Source organism: Oncorhynchus tshawytscha, linkage group LG13, assembly GCF_018296145.1.
Source record: "Oncorhynchus tshawytscha isolate Ot180627B linkage group LG13, Otsh_v2.0, whole genome shotgun sequence".
Taxonomy (NCBI): Eukaryota; Metazoa; Chordata; class Actinopteri; order Salmoniformes; family Salmonidae; genus Oncorhynchus; species Oncorhynchus tshawytscha.
In genome coordinates this window covers 41073996-41098051 of record NC_056441.1, presented here as the reverse complement: position 1 = coordinate 41098051, position 24056 = coordinate 41073996, and the positions used below count along the sequence as shown (strand labels likewise).

Sequence of the window (24056 nt, the reverse complement as noted above, 5' to 3'; positions counted from 1 at the left end):
TAATTGTCATTATTAAAAATAAATAAATAAATAAAAATTGGCCGATTAATCGGTATCGGCTTTTTTGGCCCTCCAATAATCGGTATCGGCTTTTTTGGCCCTCCAATAATCGGTATCGGCGTCGAAAAATCAATCGGTCGACCTCTAGTGTGGGGTAAAGCAATGGGGTACTAATTCAAAAATCATATTAACCACATATTATTGAACACAGAATGAGTTAGCAAATTCAGTGATTTATTAAGCACAGTTTTAATCCTGAACTTACTTAGGCTTGCCATAACAAAAGAGGTTGAATACTTATGGACTCAAGACATTTCAGCTTTTTATTTTTTAAATTAATTTCTAGAAACAAAATTCGACTTTGACATTATGGGGTGTTGTGTGACATAAAATCTCAATGTAATACATTTTAAATTCAGGCTGGAACAACAAAATGTGGAAAAAGGGGTGTGAATACTTTCGAAAGGCACGGTATAAGCTAAAATAAATTATTTATTCAAAAAATGTATTAACCTGGTTTTTCATTAGGCTAGATGCTTCAACTGCCAGAGAGCTTCTGACAGGGCAAAACAATTTAAACACCATCAAAAAAATGATCCTAGATATTGATGCGTGCAGCTATGGAAATACAATTTATGATCAAAAAAAGCTACAAAAAAAGTCCTAACTTTAAATTACTAATAGTTTGCAAGAGATGTTTCCAAGCCAGGGCTAAACTTCCTCGAGCCAGTAAGTGAATGTAATTTTGTACAATGGAAATGTTATACTTATGTCTGCATCAAATAACCTACTCCTTTGCAAGTCATGTAGCCAATAGATTATAGATGAGCCATACTGTAGACTACCATCACTGGAATACCCGTTGTGAGTTTGTCAAGACCAAAATATCACTATGGAATCAGGAAAGTAGGCCACAATCTTCTTATTTATAGTGAGTGAAAAAGCAGTTTGCTTCTGAGGGCCTATACAGTACAAGTCAAAAGTTTGGACACACCTACTCAAGGCTTTTTCTTTATTTTTTTATATAATAATAGTGAAGACATCAAAACTATGAAATAACACATATGGAATCCTAAAGTAACCAAAAAAGGTGTTAAACAAATCAAAATATATTTTAGATTCTTCAAAGTAGCCACCCTTTGCCTTGAGAGCTTTGCATTCTCTCAACCAGCTTCACGAGGAATGCTTTTCCAAGTCCAAGGAATTCCCAAATATGCTGAGCACTTGACATGTTGGCAGCTTTTCCTTCAATCTGCAGTCCAACTCTGGTTGTTCTGTTCTGTTCATGCAAAAAGGCTATTCTGAAAGTCTGCTGTGGGCAACAATTGTAGTGTTTGGTTCTTCGCAGACAAAAACAAAGGCTGAGTTGTAAGTTACTGCCTACAGCCTACAAGCTCAGAGATAATCATAAATCATGTGATCTAGGCTAAATGAACTTACCATTAGAAATCCCCGATACGTAAACGTTCTCGTTGTGCTGGGAGCAAACTGCAATTCCTAGAAAAGATGAAACAAACAAAAAAAAGGTTATTTTCTAATGAATGATTGTGTGATCACAAGCTTTGGACTCATCTTTTGTGTAAACGGGACTTATTCATAACTCTGGCCCTTCTGAGGCAAGTCCACTGGTTCTAGGGCAAATGCAAATATTGACCTATTGAATCAATGAAACGCAAGACTGATGATGATGTTGGAAACCCAAGGCTACAAACAACACATTGATTAACAGGCAACTGAAATGACATCTGTAGTCTTGCAGCAGGAGAATTTGATAAGCTTTGAGACAGTGTGTAGGCTAATGTGTATGGGAACAACTGGCAGTTAGGGAGGACGATTACACTTGCCCAAAGTGTCACACGTAAACATTGGTCAACAACTGAGTGGAAAATAGTAGAAAGTGAAAAACTAACTAGGCTTAACAATCTTGCAGGTTATGAGTATCATAGAAAATGAAGAAAAAATATATGACTGAAAGAATGAATTCTACATGCCTATAGAAATATATAGGCTCATGGAAGACTTGGCTAATGGAAGACTTGAAGTACTTGGCTGCCTGGCCCTAGGCTTATGCCATGTTATTAGCCAAGCTGTGAGCTGAGGGCATTTAGGCAATGTCGGGTGTGTGGTGCTGTGAGTGAGCAATAGAACAGAGCATCAATAATCTTCAGACAAACCCTCCAACATGTCCTAACAAAGGAAACAATGTTGTTAAACGACTAGTTTGACTACAGAACCACCGCTCCTTCCCTGGGGTAGCCTAGGAACTGACTAAACGTAAATAAGACAAGGTTTTTGTAGGACTGAATCATTTGACTACACAAACTACTTAGAAGTACTAACCTATGACATATTATTCTGAAAACTTCATCGCTCATGCCTCAATCAACTCTTTGAAATAAGGCTAGCCGCTACGCCTACATGCCCATTATGGATGGTAGTGGGGGGGGACACCTCAGTAGGCATATTGCATTCATTTGTTAGTTGGGTAGTTCCACCTCAAAAAGCACAAGAAAGAGGGTTGACACCCACCATCTCAGATTGTTATGAAATCGCTTCTGTTGTTAGAAACCGTTAAGATTAGCATTCCTGCAACATAATTTTGTTAAAATATAACTTTGGCTCAGAGAAATTAAGCTAATTGATTGCACCCAATTTGGCAATTTTATAGGATTCAGATATAATAGTACCTAACATCTGATTTGAATGGTCAAAAGCCACCCAAGGACCCTCCACACCAATCCCCACCCCAACAACAAGTATATAGTATCAGTTCTTTATTGTTTCACAAGTAGTATGGAGCTGCGGCTCTGAGTATCGGTGATGTTGTGGTGAATTTGGTGATGTTGTTTTCCCCCAGTTCAGAGAAATTAGTAAATTAAGATGTTGGGTTTATGTCCCATCCTACATCCTGATATTACCAGGTTCTGACCACTATAATGGTGCTGTTCCTCCTATTAGGTGATTCTTTAAAGAACCCACCCCCTTTTTGTCAAAAGTGATAATTCACCCAAATTACATATTGGTTTTCTTACCCTGTAAAGAGTCCATTGACCTGGTATGACAGCAGCACATGCTATGTAATTTGGGTGAACTATCCCTTTAACAATGGGGGAGATTCTTTAAATGGGGCACAAAACCAACAACTTCAATTACTAATTTCTCTGAACAGGGGGGGAAGAAACATTACATTACATAGGAAGAAGCAATATTCCGAGCCGTATCTTCATACTACTTTTCAGCCATAGAGAACTGATACCATATACACTTGTTGCTGGGGTGGGATGTGGGGGAGTCCGTGTATGGCTTTTCAACACTCCTTTGGATTCCTCATGTCTAACTCATTGTTAGAAACAAAAGTTTGGTCCAAATTGGATGTTAGATACTATAATTATTGAATATTATATGAATCCTATAAATTAAAATGGCCAATTTTGGTGCTATCAATCAGCATAAGATCAAATGATATTTCAACAATATAATGTTTCTGGAATGTTTATCTTATGTTTCTAAATACAGAAATTATTCCAGAACAATCTGAGATGACAGGTGTTACGGTTTGCTGAAATGACATGGAACGACCCAGTTAACAAATGTGGATTTAAATGTAATAGCTGCCTTTCACATGGGCCGAAATAACAGAATTAGAAAGGTGACAACCCCCACAGAGCCCTGGTGCTGCTGATTAATATTTAAAGGTAACCCATCCAATGACAATCAAATCAAATGTTATGTCGCATGCGCCCAAATACAATGTGTGCAGACTTTACCATGAAATGCTTGCTTAGGGGCCCTTCCAAACGATGCAGTGTTTTTTTTGTTACCCAGGTTAGTCTCATTAAGATAAAAATCTATTTTTCAAGATAGACCTGGTCCAACCAAGACAGCAACAGGGTGGAACAATGTTTAAGACTAAGATCAGACATAACTTAAAGACAGACGCACTATAAAATGTATAAATAAACATATACAGTACATTAAAATGACAGAAACATAGAAGCATCATAGATAAACATCCTAATGACAATCACATTCCTCAGTCACGTGAGTGAACCAGACATTTAACCTCCTCCAAAGAACCAAGATCCTGGAGTTTCAAGCAGGTCTGGAGAGAACTGCAAGCCAAGGAGCGGAGTAACTAAAACAATTTTTGACATGATCCGTTCTGATTTTAGGAACCATTAAAACTAAGTAAGACCGTAACTGCTATTGTTTTTCTGGCCTTATCTATTAAGAGGGATAAAGCATCTGTTTTCCCAAAAAGGTTATAGACCATAGTATACCAATGTTTAAGTGTAGAGTCTACGAAGACCAGCCAACAGAACTACAGAGATCACAGTGATGTGTCAGATGCTTTTGGTTGGTAATAAACCTAAGAGTTGCATGATACATAGAATCAAGTGCCTTCAAATCAAATCCAAAACTTTGTCACATGCACCGAATACAAGTGTAGACCTTACCATGAAATGCTTACTTACAAGCCCCTTAACCAACAGTGCAGTTCAAGAAGAGGTAAGAAAATATTTACCAAATAAACTAAAGTAAAAAATAATAAAAAGTGACACAATAACATAACAATAACAAGGCTATATGCAGGGGGTATCGGTACCGAGTCAGTGTGCGGGGGTACAGGTTAGTTAAGGTAATTTGTTCATGTAGGTAGGGGTGAAGTGAATGCATAGATAAACAGCAAGTTTTGATTAATTGTTGAGCAGTCCTAAGGCTTGGGGGTAGAAGTTGTTAAGGAGTCTTTTGGTCCTAGACTTGGTGCTCCAGTGCTGCCTGCCGTGTGGTAGCAGAGAAAACAGTCTACGACTTGGGTGACTGGAGTCTGACAATTTGATGGGCTTTCCTCTGACACAGCCTATTATATAGGTCCTGGATGGCAGGACGCTTAGCAACAGTCATGTACTGGGCCATACGCACTACCCTCTGTAGAGCCTTATGGTCAGATGCCGAGCAATTGCCATACCAGGTGGTGATGCAACCGGTCAGGATGCTCTCGATGATGCAGCTGTAATGCCAAATCTGACCCATGCCAAATCTTTTCAGTCTCCTGAAGGGGAAAAGGTGTTGTCGTGCCCTCTTCACGACTGTCTTGTTGTGTTTGGACCATGATATTTAGTTGGTGATGTGGACACCAAGGAACTTAAAACTCTCGACCGGCTCCACTACAGCCCCGTTGATGTTAATTGGGGCCTGTTCAGCCCGCCTTTTCCTGTAGTCCACAATCAGCTCCTTTATCTTGCTCACATTGAGGGAGAGGTTGTTGTCCTGGCACCACACTGCCAGTTCTCTGACCTCCTCCCTATATGCTGTCTTATCGTTGTCGGTGATCAGGCCTACCATTGTTGTCTTGTCAGCAAACTTAATGATGATGTTGGAGTCGTATTTGGCCATGCAGTCGTGGGTGAACAGGGACTACATGAGACGGGACTAAGTACACACCCCTGAGGGGCCCCAGTGTTGAGGATCAGTGTGGCAGATGTGTTGTTGCCTACCCTTACCACCTGGGGGTGGCCCGTCAGGAAGTCCAGGATCCAGTTGCAGAGGGAGGTGTTACAGACAACCAAAGCTTTAGTTACTAGACTATCATTTTACAGATGCATGCTGAAAATGTTTTTGGAAGATGTGATGGATCATATTCCCTTTCTTTTGTTGTTCAGGGAAATCATGCTGTTTAATCAGCTTCTTGATATGACACATCTGTCAGATGGACGGATGTAAATAAATGTATGTAAATATGTAAATAAATGTAAATAAATGACTTGGCCTTTTTTTATTTTATTGTAGCTTATTGACGGTATACTGAACACAAATATAAAACACAAACATGTTAAGTGTTGGTCCCATGTTTCATGAGCTGAAATAAAAGATCCCAGAAATGTTCTATATGCACAAAATGCTTATTTCTTTCAAATTTTGTGCACAAATTTGTTTACATCCCTGTTTGTGAGCACCATCACCTGACAGGTGTGGCATATCAAGAAGCTGATTAAACCGCATGATCCTTACACAGGTGCACATTGTGCTGGGGACAATAAAAGGCCACTAAAATGTGCAGTTCTGTCACACAATGTCTCAAGTTGAGGGAGCGTGCAATTGGCAAGCTGACTACAGGAAAGTCCACCAGAGCCGTTCCCAGAGAATGTAATGTTCATTTATTTACCGTACGCCGCATCCAATGTCGTTTTAGAGAATGTGGCAGTACGTCCAACCGGCCTCACAATTGCAGACCACGTGTATGGCGTTGTGTGGGTGAGCGGTTTGCTGATGCCAACGTTGTGAACAGAGAGCCCCATGGTGGCTGTTTGGTTATGGTATGGGCAGGCATAAGCTACGGACAACAAACACGAGATCCTTAGGCTCATTGTTGTGCCATTTATCCACTGCCATCAACTCTTGTTTCAGTATGATAATGTACACTATTTCTGGAAGCTGAACATTTCCCAGTTCTATTATGGCCGGCATACTCTGCAGACGTCACCCACTGAGCATGTTTGGGATGCTCTGGATTGATGTGTACAGTTGTGTTCCCGACAATATCCAGCAATTTCACAGAGCCATTGAAGAGGAGTGGGACAACATTCCACAGGCCACAATCAACAGCCTGATCAACTTTATGCGAAGGAGATGTGTCGCGCTGCATTAGACAAATGGTGGTCACACCAGATACTGTTTTTTTTTAAATCATGACCTTACTTTTTTTATATCTGCATCAAAAGATGCATATCTGTATTCCCAGTTAGGTGAAATACATAGATTAGGGCCTAATTTATTTATTTCAATTGACTGATTTCCTTATATGAACAGTAACTCAGTAAAATCTTTTAAATTGTTTCATTTTGCATTTATATTTTGTTCAGGACATTTTTGGCTATTGAACTTCAGTAAAGTGAAGTGGATCAACACCCGGTAACATATTTACGGTAAAATAATGACATCATGGGTCCTTGATCTGTACTATACAGATATGCATAATTATGAGGGCTTTCTATAAACTAGGGTACCAGTGAGGACCAGTGAGGATTTTTTTTTTACACTGGACAACTTGTTGCAGCTGTTGACAAGTCAATGTGCCGTTTTTTCCCCCACGTCATTACATGAAGATATAAGGGGGATCATAGCTATATTCAACCAAATTCAAGAGTTGATTTAAAACCTGTTTAACCCTTTATCATGGTTGTCTTGACGGATTGTCCAAAATCGTGTGACATAAAACATGACTTTTCTGTCCTTGCATTTATGACAGTGTAAATTGTTGTCATACATTTTAAGCAGTTAAATTTGACATTGAAGTTGAACCCTGTAAGAATCCTGGATACAGCTGGTGGACAGTTTTTTTGTATAGAGATCCCATAAATGCAGTGTAACTACGTAACATTTTGTGTCTCCTTGTGTTGTTACAGGTGAAAAAGTTTTCATGGGCACACAAATTCCAAATGATTTATGAAATTGCAAAATTGAATGCTTCTAACCGAGTCACCTTACCTTGATACTTAAAACTTAAATCTATATTTTCATTAAGGTGGTTCTTTCTTAATTATGCAAAATAGTTACACCGTGACATTTTCACACATCATCTGATCCAGGAATGAATTTTCAGAATGACACAAGTGACACGCAGCTGTTGTGATGGGCTGTTGTTGCATCGCAGGCACTAAGTACTGGAAAAAAGGCATTTGCAAGGAATGTCAAGATCATTTTGGTGTCTCATTCATTACCCTGAATAGGCAGATCTTGAAAATCTGCCATTTCCTCAATTTAGTTCTTGAAAAGTCCTTGTAATTATTTTTTTTGTTGCCAATTTTAAGTTCTCCTACTCCCTTAGAATTATCTGTGATTTCATTTTTGATCCGTTTTTGTGAGATGTGACCACTTTCGTTTGTTTCCCACGCTTCAATTGAAGGGTGTTGCGGTAAAACCAAATGCAGTTATTATGAGGACAAAAATATCTATTGCCTTCAACTTGGATTTCAATACAAATCCTTCCATTAAAAAAGGAACCTGTTTTTTGGTAACTTTCTCATCATAAAAACAGCAATGGTGCGATTAATGCTACCGCTATTCATGACTTTATTATGTGTCCCTGCGTCAACCAGTCTATCAATGCATTCGTAAGGCCTAAAAAATGCATTATTCTGGTATTGGCTACTTTTTTGTATGCTGGGAGAGGTGGGGGAGTTCTATATTAGGCCCTATATGTACAATTATATGAATTATACCATTGTATAACATTGAAATCCTAGCCCTATGTTGTTATATAGGTGGACTTATGGGACAATTTGCATATTCACTTTTATTCTTCTAAGTACACATGTGGAACTGCATGAAAATCTTTTTTTCACCCATTTAAAATGTTGATCCCAATGTGACACATTGGCCCTATTATTTATAGAAAGACCCATGAATGTCATTCTCTTCATGGTGATGTACAAAGGTAGAAAAATGTAATATCCTCCATTGCATGTTTGGGTATTATTCTACACACAGGCTATTATTCTAATGAGGTCGGACCCCAAACAGAATCAAATTTGGTTGGTTCAGAACGGACTTAATATCTACCAATCTTAGACGTGACTATGTTAAACAAGTTCAATCTTGGTTTCATCAGAACAGAGAATCTTGTTTAACACTGTCTGAATCCTTTAGGTGCCCTTTCAGCAAACTCCAAGCGGGCTGTCATGTGCCTTTTACTGAGGAGTGGCTTCTGTCTGGCCACTCTACAACAAATGCCTGATTGGTAGAGTGCTGCAGAGATGGTTGTCCTTCTGGGAGCTTCTCCCATCTCCACAGAGGAATGCTGGAGCTCTGTCAGAGTGACTATCTGGTTCTTGGTCACCTCCCTTACTAAGGCCCTTCTCCACCGATTGCTCAGTTTGGCCAGGCAGCCAGCTCTAGGAAGAGTCTTGGTGGTTCCTAACTTCTTCCATTCAAGAATGATGGAGGCCACTGTGTTCTTGGGGACCGTCAATGCTGCAGACATGTTTTGGTACCCTTCCCCAGATTTGTGCATTGATACAATTCTGTCTCTGAGCTCTACGGACAATTCCTTCGAACCCATGGGTTGGTTTTTGCTCTGACATGCACTGTCAACTGTGGGACCGTATATAGACAGGTGTGTGCCTTTCCAAATCATGTCCAATGAATTGAATTTACCACAGGGGGAATCCAATCAAGTTGTAGAAACATCTCAAGGATGATCAATGGAAACATGATGCACCTGAGCTCAATTTTGAGTCTCATAGCAAAGGGTCTGAATACTTATGCAAATATGACATTTCTGTTATTAATTTTAATACATTTGCAAAAATGTCTAAAAACCTGTTTTTGCTTTGTCATTATGTGGTATTCTGTGAAGATTGGTGATGGGAAAAAATATTTAATCCATTTTAGAATAAGGCTGTAAAGTTATAAATTGTGGAAAAAGTCAAGGGGTCTGAATACTTTCCGAATGCACTGTAGTGAGCAATATGATTGGAACATCAAATCACAAGAAAATCCCAGTATCGAATCACAATACATATAGCATTGTGAGAATCTCCCAAAATTATAGACTCTTAGATTCTATTTGACACCAAATGTTATATGCTCCTAAAAACTTCATGTTACATTTTAGTCATTTAGCACATGCGACTTAGAGCATACATTTTCATTCTGGTTCACTGTGGGAATCGAACCCACAACCCTGGCTTATCTCTACCAACTGAGATACACAGGACTATGTCAGTGCTCATGGGTCCTTTTAAATGGAAATGACCATATCCTGCTGTGTGCTTGAGTTGCTGTGGTATAGATTGTATGAGAGTGGTAACAAATATTTAGTTATTAAATACTTACCAGTGAATATGAGGAGGACCATGTGTAGAGAGATCCATGATGAAGATGAAATCCCATTTGAGCTCAAAGTGTAGTAGGCCATTATAGCTAATGAACTAGGCCTAATTATATTTGTTACTACTTTATTACTTGTTACAATGTTCCCAAAAATGTAACTAGGCAAGCTCTCTTCTTTGGTGTCCCAAAAACATTTAGGCAGTGACAAAAACAAAAGCAACCAATGAGATTGCTACGGATTTAAAGTTATTTTAACTAACGTTTGCCAATTCCTGGCTGGCCAGACAACCGACAGTGATTGACAATCAATTATACAGCCAATACAGATCTTATAAAGTTATCTTGCTAGCTAGATGACAATGAAGAAACAATAATATAGCCGTCTTGACAAAATACTGCAATCAAACCGTTGAACGCAACAGTGCGTTGTAACTGGCTGGCTAGTTAGTTAGCTAGCATAACAACAAAATAGCGACATTGAATTTTTAGCTAACTGCTAGCTAACGATTACTCTAATGTAAGCTATCTATCTATTCCTAGCCAATATTAATCCATCGTCACATTACATGTGTAGATATACGTGCCACCCCATATCCTAGTATGATATTAACCTTTGTGTTATGCATTGTTCCAGAACAGAGGAAAATACAAAGGCATTGCTAGCAATTACAGTCAACTCCACCGTTAACTAGCTCACGTTAGCTACTAGAATTCCCCTTTGTGTTAGCTAGCTAGCTAATGTTAGTGTTCAACGCAAACGTTAGCTATCGTTAACAAAGATAGCTAGCTGGGTTAGCACAACGACGTTTCATTACCAACATTGAAATCGCACATAAATATGTCACTGAATGTAAACTAGAAAAAATAAATACAATATAACCGAAAGATAACTGAACTAAAAAACAAAAGAGCGTTGCAATCCCCCTTCTCTCGTTTACGCCTCCACAACCTCACAAATGCTAGCTACAAGCTAGCACGCTAACGTAAGCTAGTTTCCAAAGCAATGGCAGAACGGAACGAAAATATTTCTGAGAGGTATCCTTGAAATGTCACTTCACTGTCTTCTTCTAGTGGTGTCTCAAATGTTTATTTAGAGTTTCACCATCATTGAAAATGTTATAAAGCACAAGCCCCCTAAAACTCCGGGCCCTAAACTGTGTGTAACAGTACACCCCGTTGTAGCCACAACTAGCTATGAATCGGCTGAATGTTGTTACAGCCGGGCTATCGGTGGTATCAGTATCATCATCGTCCCCTTCTGCTTAGTCTTCTTGTGCTGTATTGCTGCCTTTCTCAGGTCGGAGTGCGAATTACACATTTAAATATATTTAAAAAACGTCACCCGTAGGTGCAGGCCGGTGGATTAGGGAAACGACTACAGCTTCCTTGCCATTTTTCTCTGCATGTCGTTTTGAGTCCACAATTGTTACAAGCTTAAATGTGGTTACAGCTCACAGAAAATGTCTTCCTATGCTCAGCATACCAACTGCAATATAACAGGACATGCTTCACAGTCTCTACCTCCCCACAATCCTCACATTTCCCATCGGTGTGTTTCCCCACTACCCAATGACCCAACCTCAACCTCATGGACAGAACCCCATCCCTCCTTTCACTACCAATTATAACCGTTGCGTAAATGTAATACAAAACACCTGCATGCAACGATTCGCGCATGTACACAAATATTGAGATTTATGAATTTGGTGCACGCCATACATACGCATGTTTTCCATTATAAGCAGACTTGTCGTGAAACAGTGCGCTCGCGCTCTACGCCTGAAAAGCGACCATCAATCACCTTTCATGCTGGCAATAACACTCGGTATACTTTGGAAGTATTGGAATTAGGCCAAGATTGTATCTAAGGAAATCGCAATATATCACGAAGCTGGTCAAGTGTCTTTGGAGCGGTTGGCAGAATTTTGTTTTTTTAAAGTGACATTTGCTGTATCTGAAAGACAAAAACAATTGCATATTGTTGGATGTTTTATATTTGTGTTTTATTTTTACTTTTTCCGAACATAAATATTGTAATGAAACAGGGAGGAAGCAGGTCTCGAACCCTCGACCGTCTAGCCAGTCGAGCGCGCGATCGACTGTGTCGCAAAAGCATGCTCGTGCGGCAGAATCGATATCAGAGTTTATAAACCCAGGGTCGTGCCAATATGCTGCACTGCCTGTGAATTCTGAAACATTGTCCACTCGGAACGAAAAGAAAACTGATTTACAGTAGGCCTACTTACAGTGGTAGCCTACCCACTTAAACTGTTTATTCGCTTAAAAAAAGCAACATTGAAATTATAATATCTAAAGAGCACAATGATAGATACGCATGGTAATTTGTTGTATGGCTGCTACAGGAATATTAATTAAAAATGGCCAGAAAAGGTGAGGAATTTATTCTGCAATGGTTATAATAGTGTACGTATTATGTTTATATATGAAATAATGTCTCCTCGAGAAATTTGACATTACCGTATTCAGCCGCAGTAGCCTACAAACGTCAATGGAAAAGGTAAACCGTCCGTTCTACCAGTAAACTGCGCTTTGGATAGGATCAAACAGTAAAATACTCGAAATATCTAAATCAAATCTTATTTGTCACATACAGTTGAAAGTCGGAAGTTGACATACACCTTAGCCAAATACATTTAAACTCAGTTTTTCACAATTATATTAATTATTATGTAACAAACGTTTAATCCGAGTAAAAAATCCCTGTTTTAGGTCAGTTAGGATCACCACTTTATTTTAAAAATGTGAAATGTCAGGATAATAGTAAAGAGAATGACTTATTTCAGCTTTTATTTCTTTCATCACATTCCCAGTGGGTCAGAAGTTTACATACACTCAATTAGTATTTGGTAGCATTGCCTTTAAATTGTTTAACTTGGGTCACATGTTTTGGGTAGCCTTCCACAAGCTTCCTTCCCACAATATTTTGGGTGAACTTTAGCCCTTTCCTCCTGACAGAGCTGGTGTAACTGAGTCAGGTTTGTTGGCCTCCGTGCTTGCACATGCTTTTTCAGTTCTGCACATGTAGCATTGTTCCCCTAGATTATGCACCAAGTGCTGGCTCCGGATATGCCAATCTGTAGTACTCCCCATCCTGAAATTAGACCTCTGAGCACGGTTAGTGCTGTCTGTGACATTCCTGCTTGGTTTTTGGATGAGGGTGTTCGGACTAGACTAGGAAAATGTATTAAGCCAGTGAATAGGCTAATCCAAACTATGTCTACACAGGAAATGAAACAGTTCTTGGGTTCTCAGTGACGGTAGGATATTGCCTACCTTTTCTTTGTATATATATATATGTAGTAAGCATGTCCTAGAATGATTTATGGGTTTGTCTAATATATTTGACAATTCATGTAACTTTGTGTGTAGTCCATCGGCATAAAATGTATATGGCATTTTTCGAATACAGAATAAAGGATTAGCTACCTGTCACAACTTCAGCCGAAGTCGATGCCTCTCCTTGTTCGGGCGGTGCTCGAAGGTAGACGTCACAGGTCTTCCAGCCTTCATTGATCAATGTTTAATTTTCCATTGGTTTTGTCTTGTCTTCCTACACACCTGGTTTCAATCCCATTCATTTGTTGTTGTGTATTTAACCCTGTGTTTCCCCTCATGTCCTTGTCAGAGATTGTTTATTGTTATGTTCGTGTTTTATGGATTGGTGTGCGACAGGTTCTTGTACCCACGTTTATTTATTATGTACTTTGGTTTTGGAGTTTTGTTTTAAGTTATTAAACTACTCCATTATACCAGGTTTGATTCTCCTGCGCCTGACGTCCCTGCCACCAACACACACGTCATGACACTACCCCTTATTTTTCCTAATCCTTCGCGTGATAGCTTTTCAGCTGATCGACCAATTGTGGGTCTAGAATTAAGGGACTACACTGGGTTACTCTGTCGCCCTGTGGGTGTGAAATGTTTTAGTTCTTTCTTTGCTTTGTTACCTTCGAGGTAATGTGTTTTGTACTGCTCTCTTTTGCCTGACCTTCGGCTAACGAGGTGCCTGAGAGCTGTGACTGCGCCAAGGGCTAAAATATTATGTGTTGTTTCTTCGTGTGCAGGGCAAATAAAACAGTCCAACCAGCAAACCTCAAGTTGTGGCAGTGTCCTACTTAAATCACACAACACAGAACGAACCACGCTACACCCACACATTTTCTATAGGATTGAGGTCAGGGCTTTGTGATGGCCACTCCAATACCTTGACGTTGTTGTCCTTAAGCCATTTTGCCACAACTTTGGAAGTATGCTTGGGGTCATTGTCCATTTGGAAGATCCATTTGCGACCAAGCTTTAACTTCCTGACTGACGTCTTGAGATGTTGTGTCAATATTTTCACATACTTTTCATTCCTCACGATGCCATCTATTTTGTGAAGTGCACCAGTCCCTCCTGCAGCAAATTCCTCCCACAACATGATTCTGCCACCCCCGTGCTTCACGGTTGGGATGGTGTTCTTCGGCTTGCAAGCTCCCCCTTTTTCCTCCAAACATAACAATGGACATTATGGCCAAACATTTATATTTTTGTTTCATCAGACCAGAGGACATGTCTCCAAAAATAACAATATTTGTCCCCATGTGCAGTTGCAAACCGTAGTCTGGCTTTTTTATGGTGGTTTTGGAGCAGTGGCTTCTTCCATGTTGGTCGGCCTTTCAGGTTATGTTGATATAGGGCTCGTTTTACTGTGGATATAGATGCTTTTGTACCTGTTTCCTCCAGCATCTTCACAGAGTACTTTGCTGTTGTTCTGGGATTTATTTGCACTTTTCACACCAAAGTATGTTCAGCTCTAGGAGACAGAACGCATCTCCTTCCTAAGTGGTATGACTGTTGCGTGGTCCCATGGTGTTTATACATGCGTACTATTGTTTGTACAGATGAACCTGGTACCTTCAGGCGTTTGGAAATTGCTCCCAAGGATGAACCAGACTTGTGGAGGTCTACCATTTTCTTCTGAAGTCTTGGCTGATATCTTTAGATTTTCCCATGATGTCGAGCAAAGAGGCACTGAGTTTGAAGGTAGGCCTTGAAATACATCCACAGGTACACCTCCAATTGACTCAAATAATGTCAATTAGCCAATTGACCCCGATGATGTCAATCAGAAGCTTCTAAAGCCATGACATAATTTTCTGGAATTTTCCAAGCTGTTTGAAGGCACAGTCAACTAACTGTATGTAAACTTCTGACCCACTGGAATTGTGATACAGTGAATGAGAAGTGATATAATCTGTAAACAATTGTTGGAAAAATTACTTGTGTCATGCACAAAGTAGATGTCCTAACCGACTTGCTAAAACTATAGTTTGTTCACAAGAAATTTGTGGAGTGGTTGAAAAACAAGTTTTAATGACTCCAACCTAAGTGTAAACTTTCGACTTCAAATGTATATAATATGCGGTGTCAGAGGAAAGCCCATAAAATGGTCAGAGATTCCAGTCACCCAAGTTATAGATTGATTTCTCTGCTACCGCACGGCAAGCGGTACCGGAGCGCCAAATCTAGGACCAAAATGCTCCTCAACAGCTTCTACCCCCAAACCATGAGAATTCTGAACAATTCATAAACATCACCACCGGACAGGTTACATTGACCCCCCTCTCGTGTACACTGCTGCTACTCGCTGTTTGTTTTTACCTATGCATAGTCACTTTACCCCCACCTACATGTACAGATTACCTCAACTAGCCTGTACCCCTGCACATTGACTCAGTACCGGTGCTCCCTGCATATAGCCTCGTTATTGTTATTCTTATTGTGTTACTTTTTATTATGACTTTTTATTTTAGTCTACTTTGTAAATATGTTCTTTCTTCTTCTTGAACTGCACTGTTGGTTAAGGCCTTGTAAGTAAGCATTTCACTGTAAAGTCTACATTTGTTGTATTTGTTGTGGCAAATAAAGTTTGATTTGATCCCCCTCCCATGTGAAGGAAATTGTAGGCACTCTGCAGGGCCAGTTTGGTGAAGAACCTGCTCGATGGCTGACAGCACCAGCAGGAGAGGGTACCAATACTTTGTGGTGATGTCATTGAGTCCCCGGTAATCGATACAAGGGATTAATCCTCCCTCCTTCTTGGCCACGAAGAAGAAACCAGCCAACGCAGGGGATGTGGACCTGCAGGTGAAACCCTGTTGGAGGGCATCTTGAATGTAGTCCATCTACATGCGTCTGTGCGGAGGTGTAGCACCGGAAAACAGGTAAATGGCATAGACCCAGGGGCGATGAGGAGGGAGACAGGTAAGACGGGTCTTGGAGAATACCTCCCTTAGATCCTGATATTCCTCCGAGATATTGGGCTGGAGGGCAACCGACGTGGAACCAAAGGGGACAGGGAAGCATGTCCTCCGGCATTCAGGTGACTAGTCAGTGATTCTCATCCTCGATCATGAGATGGTAGGGTTATGGCGCTGAAGCCAAAGTAGACCCGAGGATGAATCTGAATATCTGGACTTGTCCAGTGACTGCTGAGAAAGATCAGCTGACAACAGGGGAAAGTCCTTGTGGCGGCACGGAGAGATGGCTGACAGGAGGGAATAGACCCCACTGGGACAGTCATGGGGTAGCTTCCCATGCTTCGCAGTATGTTGGAAACACCCGCTTTAGCTACAGAAAGTCAACATACGAGAATACCCCTAGAGTCTGCGAGAGCGGGGGCGGAAGATGACTCATCGGCTGACAACATGGTAACGACTGGACCGGAAACGACTACGAGTAATGAGAGCACAGCACAAGAGAACACCACAGCAACTGTCACAAGTTCTGCTGCAACAGCGGGCCACAAACAGATGCAGGTATGTGTCTGTGGTTGGAGGAAAGTTACATCACACCATGGGTTGAGGATCCACCAGGGGAAGAAGGGGTGTTTGGGCAAGAGAGACAGAGGCCTCGCATTGATTACTTTCTGCGAAAGCGATCAAATCACTCGAATGAAGCACAGCAACTGGACGCAAACCATAGTTTGCAGTGCATCAGTACCACTGTCATGGAGGACGTAAACTCAAGCACCGAAGTAACAACTGAGGTGGAACCAACAACAGGAGTGGAACTCAACGAGCCTCCCAGACCTGCAGTCGAGAGGAGACTACCAGGGCACAGACCGTATATGAAGTGGCCTGGCGCCAGTGACAAGAAGTTGTGGGAAACAGTGAATACTGACCTTACCTTGACCCTCGAGAAACTTCGAGGCACAGTGGAGAAGAAGTTGGAGAGGATGGGGGACATTATCTATGAGTACGGGACAGAAAGATTTGGAGTGGAAGAGGCAAAAGGCGGGAGAAAGGTTCCAACACCACCAGTTTCCAGGAGGCAACAAGAAATCAAGCGCCTCGTTCAAGAAAGGCGACAGCTTAAGAAACAGTGGAAGAAGGCCTCGGAAGTGGAAAAGGAGGGCATAGAGGCACTTCAGGCTGATATCAAAACCCGGTTGGCATCCCTCCGTGGAGCAGAGAACCTACGGAAACGCAGAAGGAAGAAAGAACAAACTAGAACTCAATTCTATAAAGATCCCTTCAAGGTCCTTAAAAGTCTCTTCACGAAGGAAAAAAGTGGAGCTCTAAAACCAACAAAGAAAGACCTAGAGGAGCACCTGAGAACAACAAACTTTGACTTAAAGCGACATGAAGATCTGGCCATCCCATCAGATATCCCACCCATTGAACCCCCGGAACATCATATTGAGACCAGCCCTCCGACATGGAAAGAGGTGGAAAACACGGTTCGACGGGCAAGAACAGCATCAGCCCCGGGGCCAAATGGAGTCCCGTACAAAGTGTATAACAACGCACCAGACGTCCTGAGGTTCCTCTGGAGGCTTATGAGAACAGCTTGGAAAAATAAGATAATACCCAAAGTGTGGCGTAGGGCAGGCGGGGTCCTGATCCCTAAGGAGAAGGATGCAGTGAACATCAGCCAATTCCGCCCAATCTCCTTACTGAATGTCGAGGGTAAAATCTTCTTTAGGGTCATTGCCTAGAGGATGGCCGAGTACCTGCAAAGGAATGCGTACGTCAATACATTTGTACAGAAGGCAGGAATATCAGGGTTCTCTGGCTGCTTGGAACATTCCAGCATGATCTGGCACCAGATCCAAATGGCCAAGGTGGAGAAAAGGGACCTCCATGTAGTCTTTCTCGATCTCGCCAATGCATTTGGCTCTGTGCCCCATGAACTCCTGGGGTCTGCCTTCAGATTTTTCCACATACCGGACACCATCACAACCCTGGTGAAGTCGTACTTCCAGGATCTGCAGTTCTGCTTCACCACCTCAGAGTTCACCACCTCATGGCAGTGCCTGAATGTAGGTATAATGGCGGGATGTACCATTTCTCCGTTGGCATTCATAATGGCTCTCTAACACCCCCAGCAGCATCACACCCCTTACGGACAAACTTTGTCCACGAAGGGGCTAAACCACAGAAGCGCGGCTCGACACCATTAGAGCGAGACCAGCTGCGCTTGGCCCGCGACTGGAAAATGCTAGCTGACATTGGCCGGCAACTTGTGTTTCCTCCTGAGATCGCAACCACCACCCTAAGACCTGACATGGTGCTCTGGTCCCGTTCGCTCAAGAAGGTCTTCATCATTGAGCTCACAGTACCCTGGGAGGACTCAGTAGATGAGGCTTATGAGCGAAAGCATCTGCGCTATGCCGATCTAGCTGCCGAAGCACGGCATCATGGCTGGAACACAGAAGTCCAACCAGTGGAGGTGGGCTGCAGAGGTTTTGTGGCAACATCTACAACCAGACTGCTTAGAGACCTTGGAATTAAGGGCCAGAGCCAGCGTTCGGCAATCAAAGCTGTATCGGAGGCGGCAGAAGGCAGCAGTCAGTGGCTCTGGATGAAGAGGAAAGACCCCAGCTGGGCCCCGAAGTGAGAGGGCCAGGAGGTATGCGGTCAACAATGCTTGACTCAGGGAGGAGGATGCCCCTGCCATGCATAGTCCCATGGGATGTTGGCTATCATCAACAAGGCAACTCCTATGACTAATTGGGAATGGGACGCAAGCGTAGGATTGATCACCCTGTCGCTGGCCGCCTTTGGGGAGGGTCTATAGTGTGAAAGGCCGAAACACCCTAGGAACCAAAGGTACACTACTGACGATGCGCTCCCCAAATTTCAACAGGCTCACTGTTCATTAACTCTTGGAAGTGCTTGCACAAAGGATAGTAACATCTCATCCTGTGTTATTGGAATCTTTGTGAACTGGTGTACTGGTGATGAAGAAGGGGATGTTTTCCTGGTGATTAGGCTCCACAGTAAGGGTGAGTGGTTGGGTGATGTGTGTGATGGTTCCGGATCCTAGAGGCCGACAGCCAAGCCACCTTGAACCGGAAATGGAGAGGAGAGTGGGTGTGTATTAATATTGAGAGAGGAGGCAAGGGTCTGATCCTTAAAGTTCCCAGCAGCCCCGGAATCCACTAAAGCTGTAGACACACGGCATGAGGGACAGTCAGTCAGAGTGATGGGTACGGCAAAGAGTCTAACAGGAAGAGCAGTAGCTGGAATACTCACTCCTTGTCCAGGGGATGTAACATCACGCACCATCCCTCTAGTGGATCGCGGATTCTGAAGTAATGGACACTGCTGGTGCTTGTGCCCTCCCTGGTCATAGTACAGACAGAGCCCCAGCTGTATCCGTCTGCATCGTTCCGCCGCGGGAAGGTGTGTGACCCCTACCTTCATGGGTTCAGGCTCTGATCCCGAACACTTGCCGAAGGAGGGAGAGAAGCAATGAAGGTGCCAACTCTCCCGGAGGAGGATATCCAGACGGATTGCCATCGCAATGAGTGTGTCCATGGCCTCCTCACGCAGAGGACCTCCATACGCAGACCTCTTCTAAATAACGTGCTGAGCGCCGGCTCATTCCGTCCACTGGAAGCTGCTACTGTCCGGAAGGTAAGAGAATACTCAGCAGCTGTCTGATTCCCCTGCTGGAGCTGATACAGATGCTCACCTCCCTCCCTGCCCCCCGCAGGATGATCGGAAATACATTTAAACAGAGCCATAAACCCCTCATAAGACTCAAGCTCCTCCTCTCCTCTCTCCCAGACAGTGGTAGTCTATTCCAATGTCCGCCCAGTCGGCAGAGAAATAACCGTGGCAACCTTAAACCTGTCAGTGGTGGGGGCTCCCATCTGATGTACGAAATAGAGGGAGCCCTGAATGAGGAAGCCACGGCATTTGGATGGTGTCCCATCATATTTCTCCGGGAAGGGTAGACGTGTATCGCTGACCTGAGCGGGTTGCTGGATGGGCTGGTGTGCTGATTCGTTGGGTAGACTGGCTCTAGAATATCCTCCGCTGTTGAGATGTTGTAGACTGCAGAGAACATCTTCCATGGCCATCCCCAGTTGTGCCAGCTGATCATGGTGTTGACAAAGAAGTTAACCTTGTTCATCGATTGTCTGGTCAGATGTCTGGTTGTCCGGTTGTCCTGCTGTTTCCATTTTGAGTATGTATTCTGTAATGATGGGGCAGAGAGTTTGAAGCAGGTGAAACATTTTAATAGAACACGACACTAACATAAGGCAGAACGCTGATACACAAGAATAATACCAACTGGTGAGTGAACATGGAAGAGTTACATATAAAAGGGAGTAGATGATGTAGGTAATTAAGTCCAGGTGTGAATTATAAGGATTACCAGGTGCACGTAATGATGAGTGCCAGGTGTGCGTAATGATGAATCCCAGGACTGGTGGTGTAACGGCATTCAGAGGAAGAAGGTGAGGACCAAAGCGCAGCGTGGTAAGTGTTCATGATTATTTAATAGAACAGAACACTGAATGACAAAAACAACAAGAGAACGAAATGAAACCGAAACAGTTCTGTCTGGTGCAGACACAAAAACAGAAAACAACTACCCACAAACACAGGTGGGAACAGGCTACCTAAGTATGGTTCTCAATCAGAGACAACGATGTTGTAGGTGTCACGTTCTGAACTTAGTTCCTTTGTTTTTGTCTTTGTTTTAGTATGGTCAGGGCGTGAGTTGGGGTGGGCAGTCTGTTTGTTTTTCTATGTTGGTTTTTGAGTTCGGCCTAGTATGGTTCTCAATCAGAGGCAGCTGTCAATTGTTGTCCCTGATTGAGAATCATACTTAGGTAGCCTGGGTTTCACTTTTGGTTTGTGGGTGTTTGTTTCCGTGTGAGTGTTTGGGCCACACGGTACTGTTTCATTTTGTTCACATCGTTTATTGTTTTGTTCCAGTGTTCAGTTTGTTTATTAAAAAGACATCAACACTTACCACGCTGCACCTTGGTCCTCCTCTCTATCTCCAGACGACAACCATTACAGTAGGCCTATAGGCTATTTTGCAAATATGAAACCATCACAGTTAGAAAAGGTGAGGCATTTACTCTGAAAGGATCGTGGAAATTAAATAAATAATAGGAAATAGATGCCTATTTCTAATTATTTTAGAATGCACTCTTCTCACTAACAGCAAATGATTGCTATTATATTAAGCTATATGAATATTCCTGCACAAGGCTACTAAATAGGCTACTTTTTTTATTTAACTGGGCAAGTCAGTTAAGAACAAATTCTTATTTACAATGACGGCCTAGTTTTGCCTCTTGCAATGCAATACTTCAAACACTGTGCATATGCATGATCTAAAGTTTGCAGGAGGATAAGCACATTCTCAGGTCAAATACATTTTTTATAATTTCCCAATTTTATGTGAAAACTGGCACATGCATGTTTTGGGGCATATTTTGTGCGTACGCAACATTTATAAAAGAGGCCCCTGATTCCTACTGACCTTCCTCACAGAATTCTGGATAGAGAAAAACTGCCTTCCCCGCTCCTCTCTCCCTCTCACTTATGTTACCACTCCTGGGTCAACCCCTCTACTGTGATGCTCCGAAATTCCATCCCCCCTAATGGGACCACCACATCTCCCTCTTCAGAGCTGCCTCATTTCCCCTACCACAACATGAGTACAGAAAACTACCGTACACCCTTTCTTACCCACATTATCAGGTCTGGTCATGCCTTTGAATTCCCTTTGACCAGTCTAGCAGCAGAGTCTGAACACAAAACCCTTTAGGACCCATTTCTTCCAACCATCCCAACGCCGAAACTAGTGCTAGCATTTCAGCAGAGAAGACTGAATATTCTGCCCTTGAGTTGAGTTCCCATGCAAAACTAGACAGATAGCTAACAACTAAGTCTTCAATAAAACTCCCAAGGCGTGACTTTTCTTGAATGAATATATTGAAAACGTTTATGTTGTGAAACTGCAAAATACAGAAAAGAATATACTTTAGTATTCAATTCACACCGACATACTGTAGCTGTACATTAAACATTTGAAGTTGCATAAATACAAAGCACGCGCTAAGGTACCATGCATCTAGCATGATGCCAAACCATATAGCTAATTGTTAACCATATGGTAATTGGCTCCTTTCATTACTCTAATAATGTATAACCATCTATGTAGAATAACAAAGCATATTACACTAGAAACAGTAACAAAACTACAGTATTGTATATTTTAACAATTCGTTTGCATGACGCATGAGCAAAGTAATACAGCTAACGACATACATTAAAGGCATTGCAATTTGTGAGTAAATGCAACCAACATCGATATGTAAGCAACTCTATCAATAACAAGATTATCATCATTAGCTAAATGCTTGAATCGAACTTACAAACAAATATGTTTCCAAGGCTGAAGCGTGACAAGAAATAACTACATTGAAAGACCTGCACCGTAGCGTTGTTTGTAGCTGCTTCTATGCGTGCAAAACAAATTCTGTACTTCCTGTTTGCGTCGTCTTTCTAAGTACCAGAAAGCGCCACTAGGGGGCAAATAACACCATTGAACACAATGAAAATCCAATTTAACCATTGTAATAAAATAATCTGTTACCTTCTAACAGGATGGCAGCACACTGAACCTTCATCAAACAGCCACTGAGGAACTTATGGCCAGCAGACAGGGACCCCCACTTCCAGACCTCCCATTCTTAACTCCTCCCACCATTCCTGCACTTAGGTTACATAGCTTGGCCTACCACTTCTCACTCCATTTCCCTCACCTCCCCATTCCCATGCCTCTCCCAACAGACACCTTGCGAGGGGAGTTGAGTCATTCCCCGTACTTAGCTCGTCTCAGCCTCAACGGAACCTCCCCAATTACAACCAACAACACAGGGATAGGGGTAGTTCGAAATGCCCCACAACACAACCTTAGCTCCCATGCCTGTACCACATGCAACATCCACAGTGTTGTAGCTGCCGCCGATCCAAATGCCATGCTCCCATATTCCAGCACCAAGCGGATCATCCTCCAGGACGGCTATTCCCAGACTGGGGCAATGTCGTCAGGGGTACGCCAAATAAAAATGTGATTCATATTTTCAAACAGTCCATTTATATTTTCCAAGGGGGCTATACATTTGGGTAAGTTTTTTCTCTCGCCTGAGTAGCCTCATTTCACTGTCAAAAATAAAATAAAATCATGTAGTGTTTTGCGAAATAACAAGCCAATGTCAAATACAGGTAGCCTAGTCAAATAGTGAACAACCAATCACGTTAACTGTTACTCTTTCGCAAGAATTCCACTAATGGTGTCATATGTAGCCAAAACTAGCTGCTGCTCCTTCTGTTTGCTAGAATATTGATAAATTGTTTTAAAAAAGTAAGGTCCATAGAGACACATACCAGCTCTACTGGTAGTACTGCTACAACCAGAAATACTACACCTGCACTGTTTCACGACACATCAGTGACATGGCAGGAGATATTTTGAAACAATTACTGCTTCACATACAAGCCAGTGAATTTTATGCGTTACAGCTGGATGAGTCAACAGATGTGGCAGGCCTGGCACAGCTCATGGTATATGTCTGTTACATTTATGGGGGGTCAATTAAGGAAGACATCCTCTTCAGGAAACCAGGATAACATGAGAGGATATTTTTCAATACTGGACAGCTTTGTGACATCAAACGTACTTTAGTGATCAAGATGTGTTGGTATCTATATCTGGACTGATGGCGCAAAAACCATGACAGGGAGACATAGTGGAGTGGTAACGGGTGTGTAAGCAGTTGCTCCTGACGCTACTTGGGTACACTGCAGCATCCACCGAGAGGCTCTTGCTGCCAAGGGAATGCCTGACAGCTTGAAAGACGTTTTGGACACTACAGTGAAAAATGGTTAACTTTGTTAAAA

The 24056-nt window shown here is 42.2% G+C and overlaps 1 protein-coding gene across 2 annotated transcripts in view; it reads right to left on the bottom strand.

Annotated features, from left to right (window-relative positions):
- Positions 1-11576, bottom strand: part of lrp12 (low density lipoprotein receptor-related protein 12) — a 42329-nt gene extending 30753 nt beyond the window's left edge. Inside the window, exons 1-2 of one of the 2 annotated variants that reach the window (XM_042295737.1) lie at positions 11558-11576; positions 1441-1497 (exon numbers count right to left, since the gene is read on the bottom strand). In XM_042295737.1, coding sequence (XP_042151671.1) covers positions 1441-1497; positions 11558-11570 — 70 coding nt within the window. In that variant the 5' untranslated portion in view covers positions 11571-11576. Of the gene's footprint in view, positions 1-1440; positions 1498-9837; positions 11374-11557 lie in introns of those variants that run through there. The other variant, XM_024441898.2, reaches the window with a different exon arrangement.
- Positions 11577-24056: the final 12480 nt, after the last annotated feature.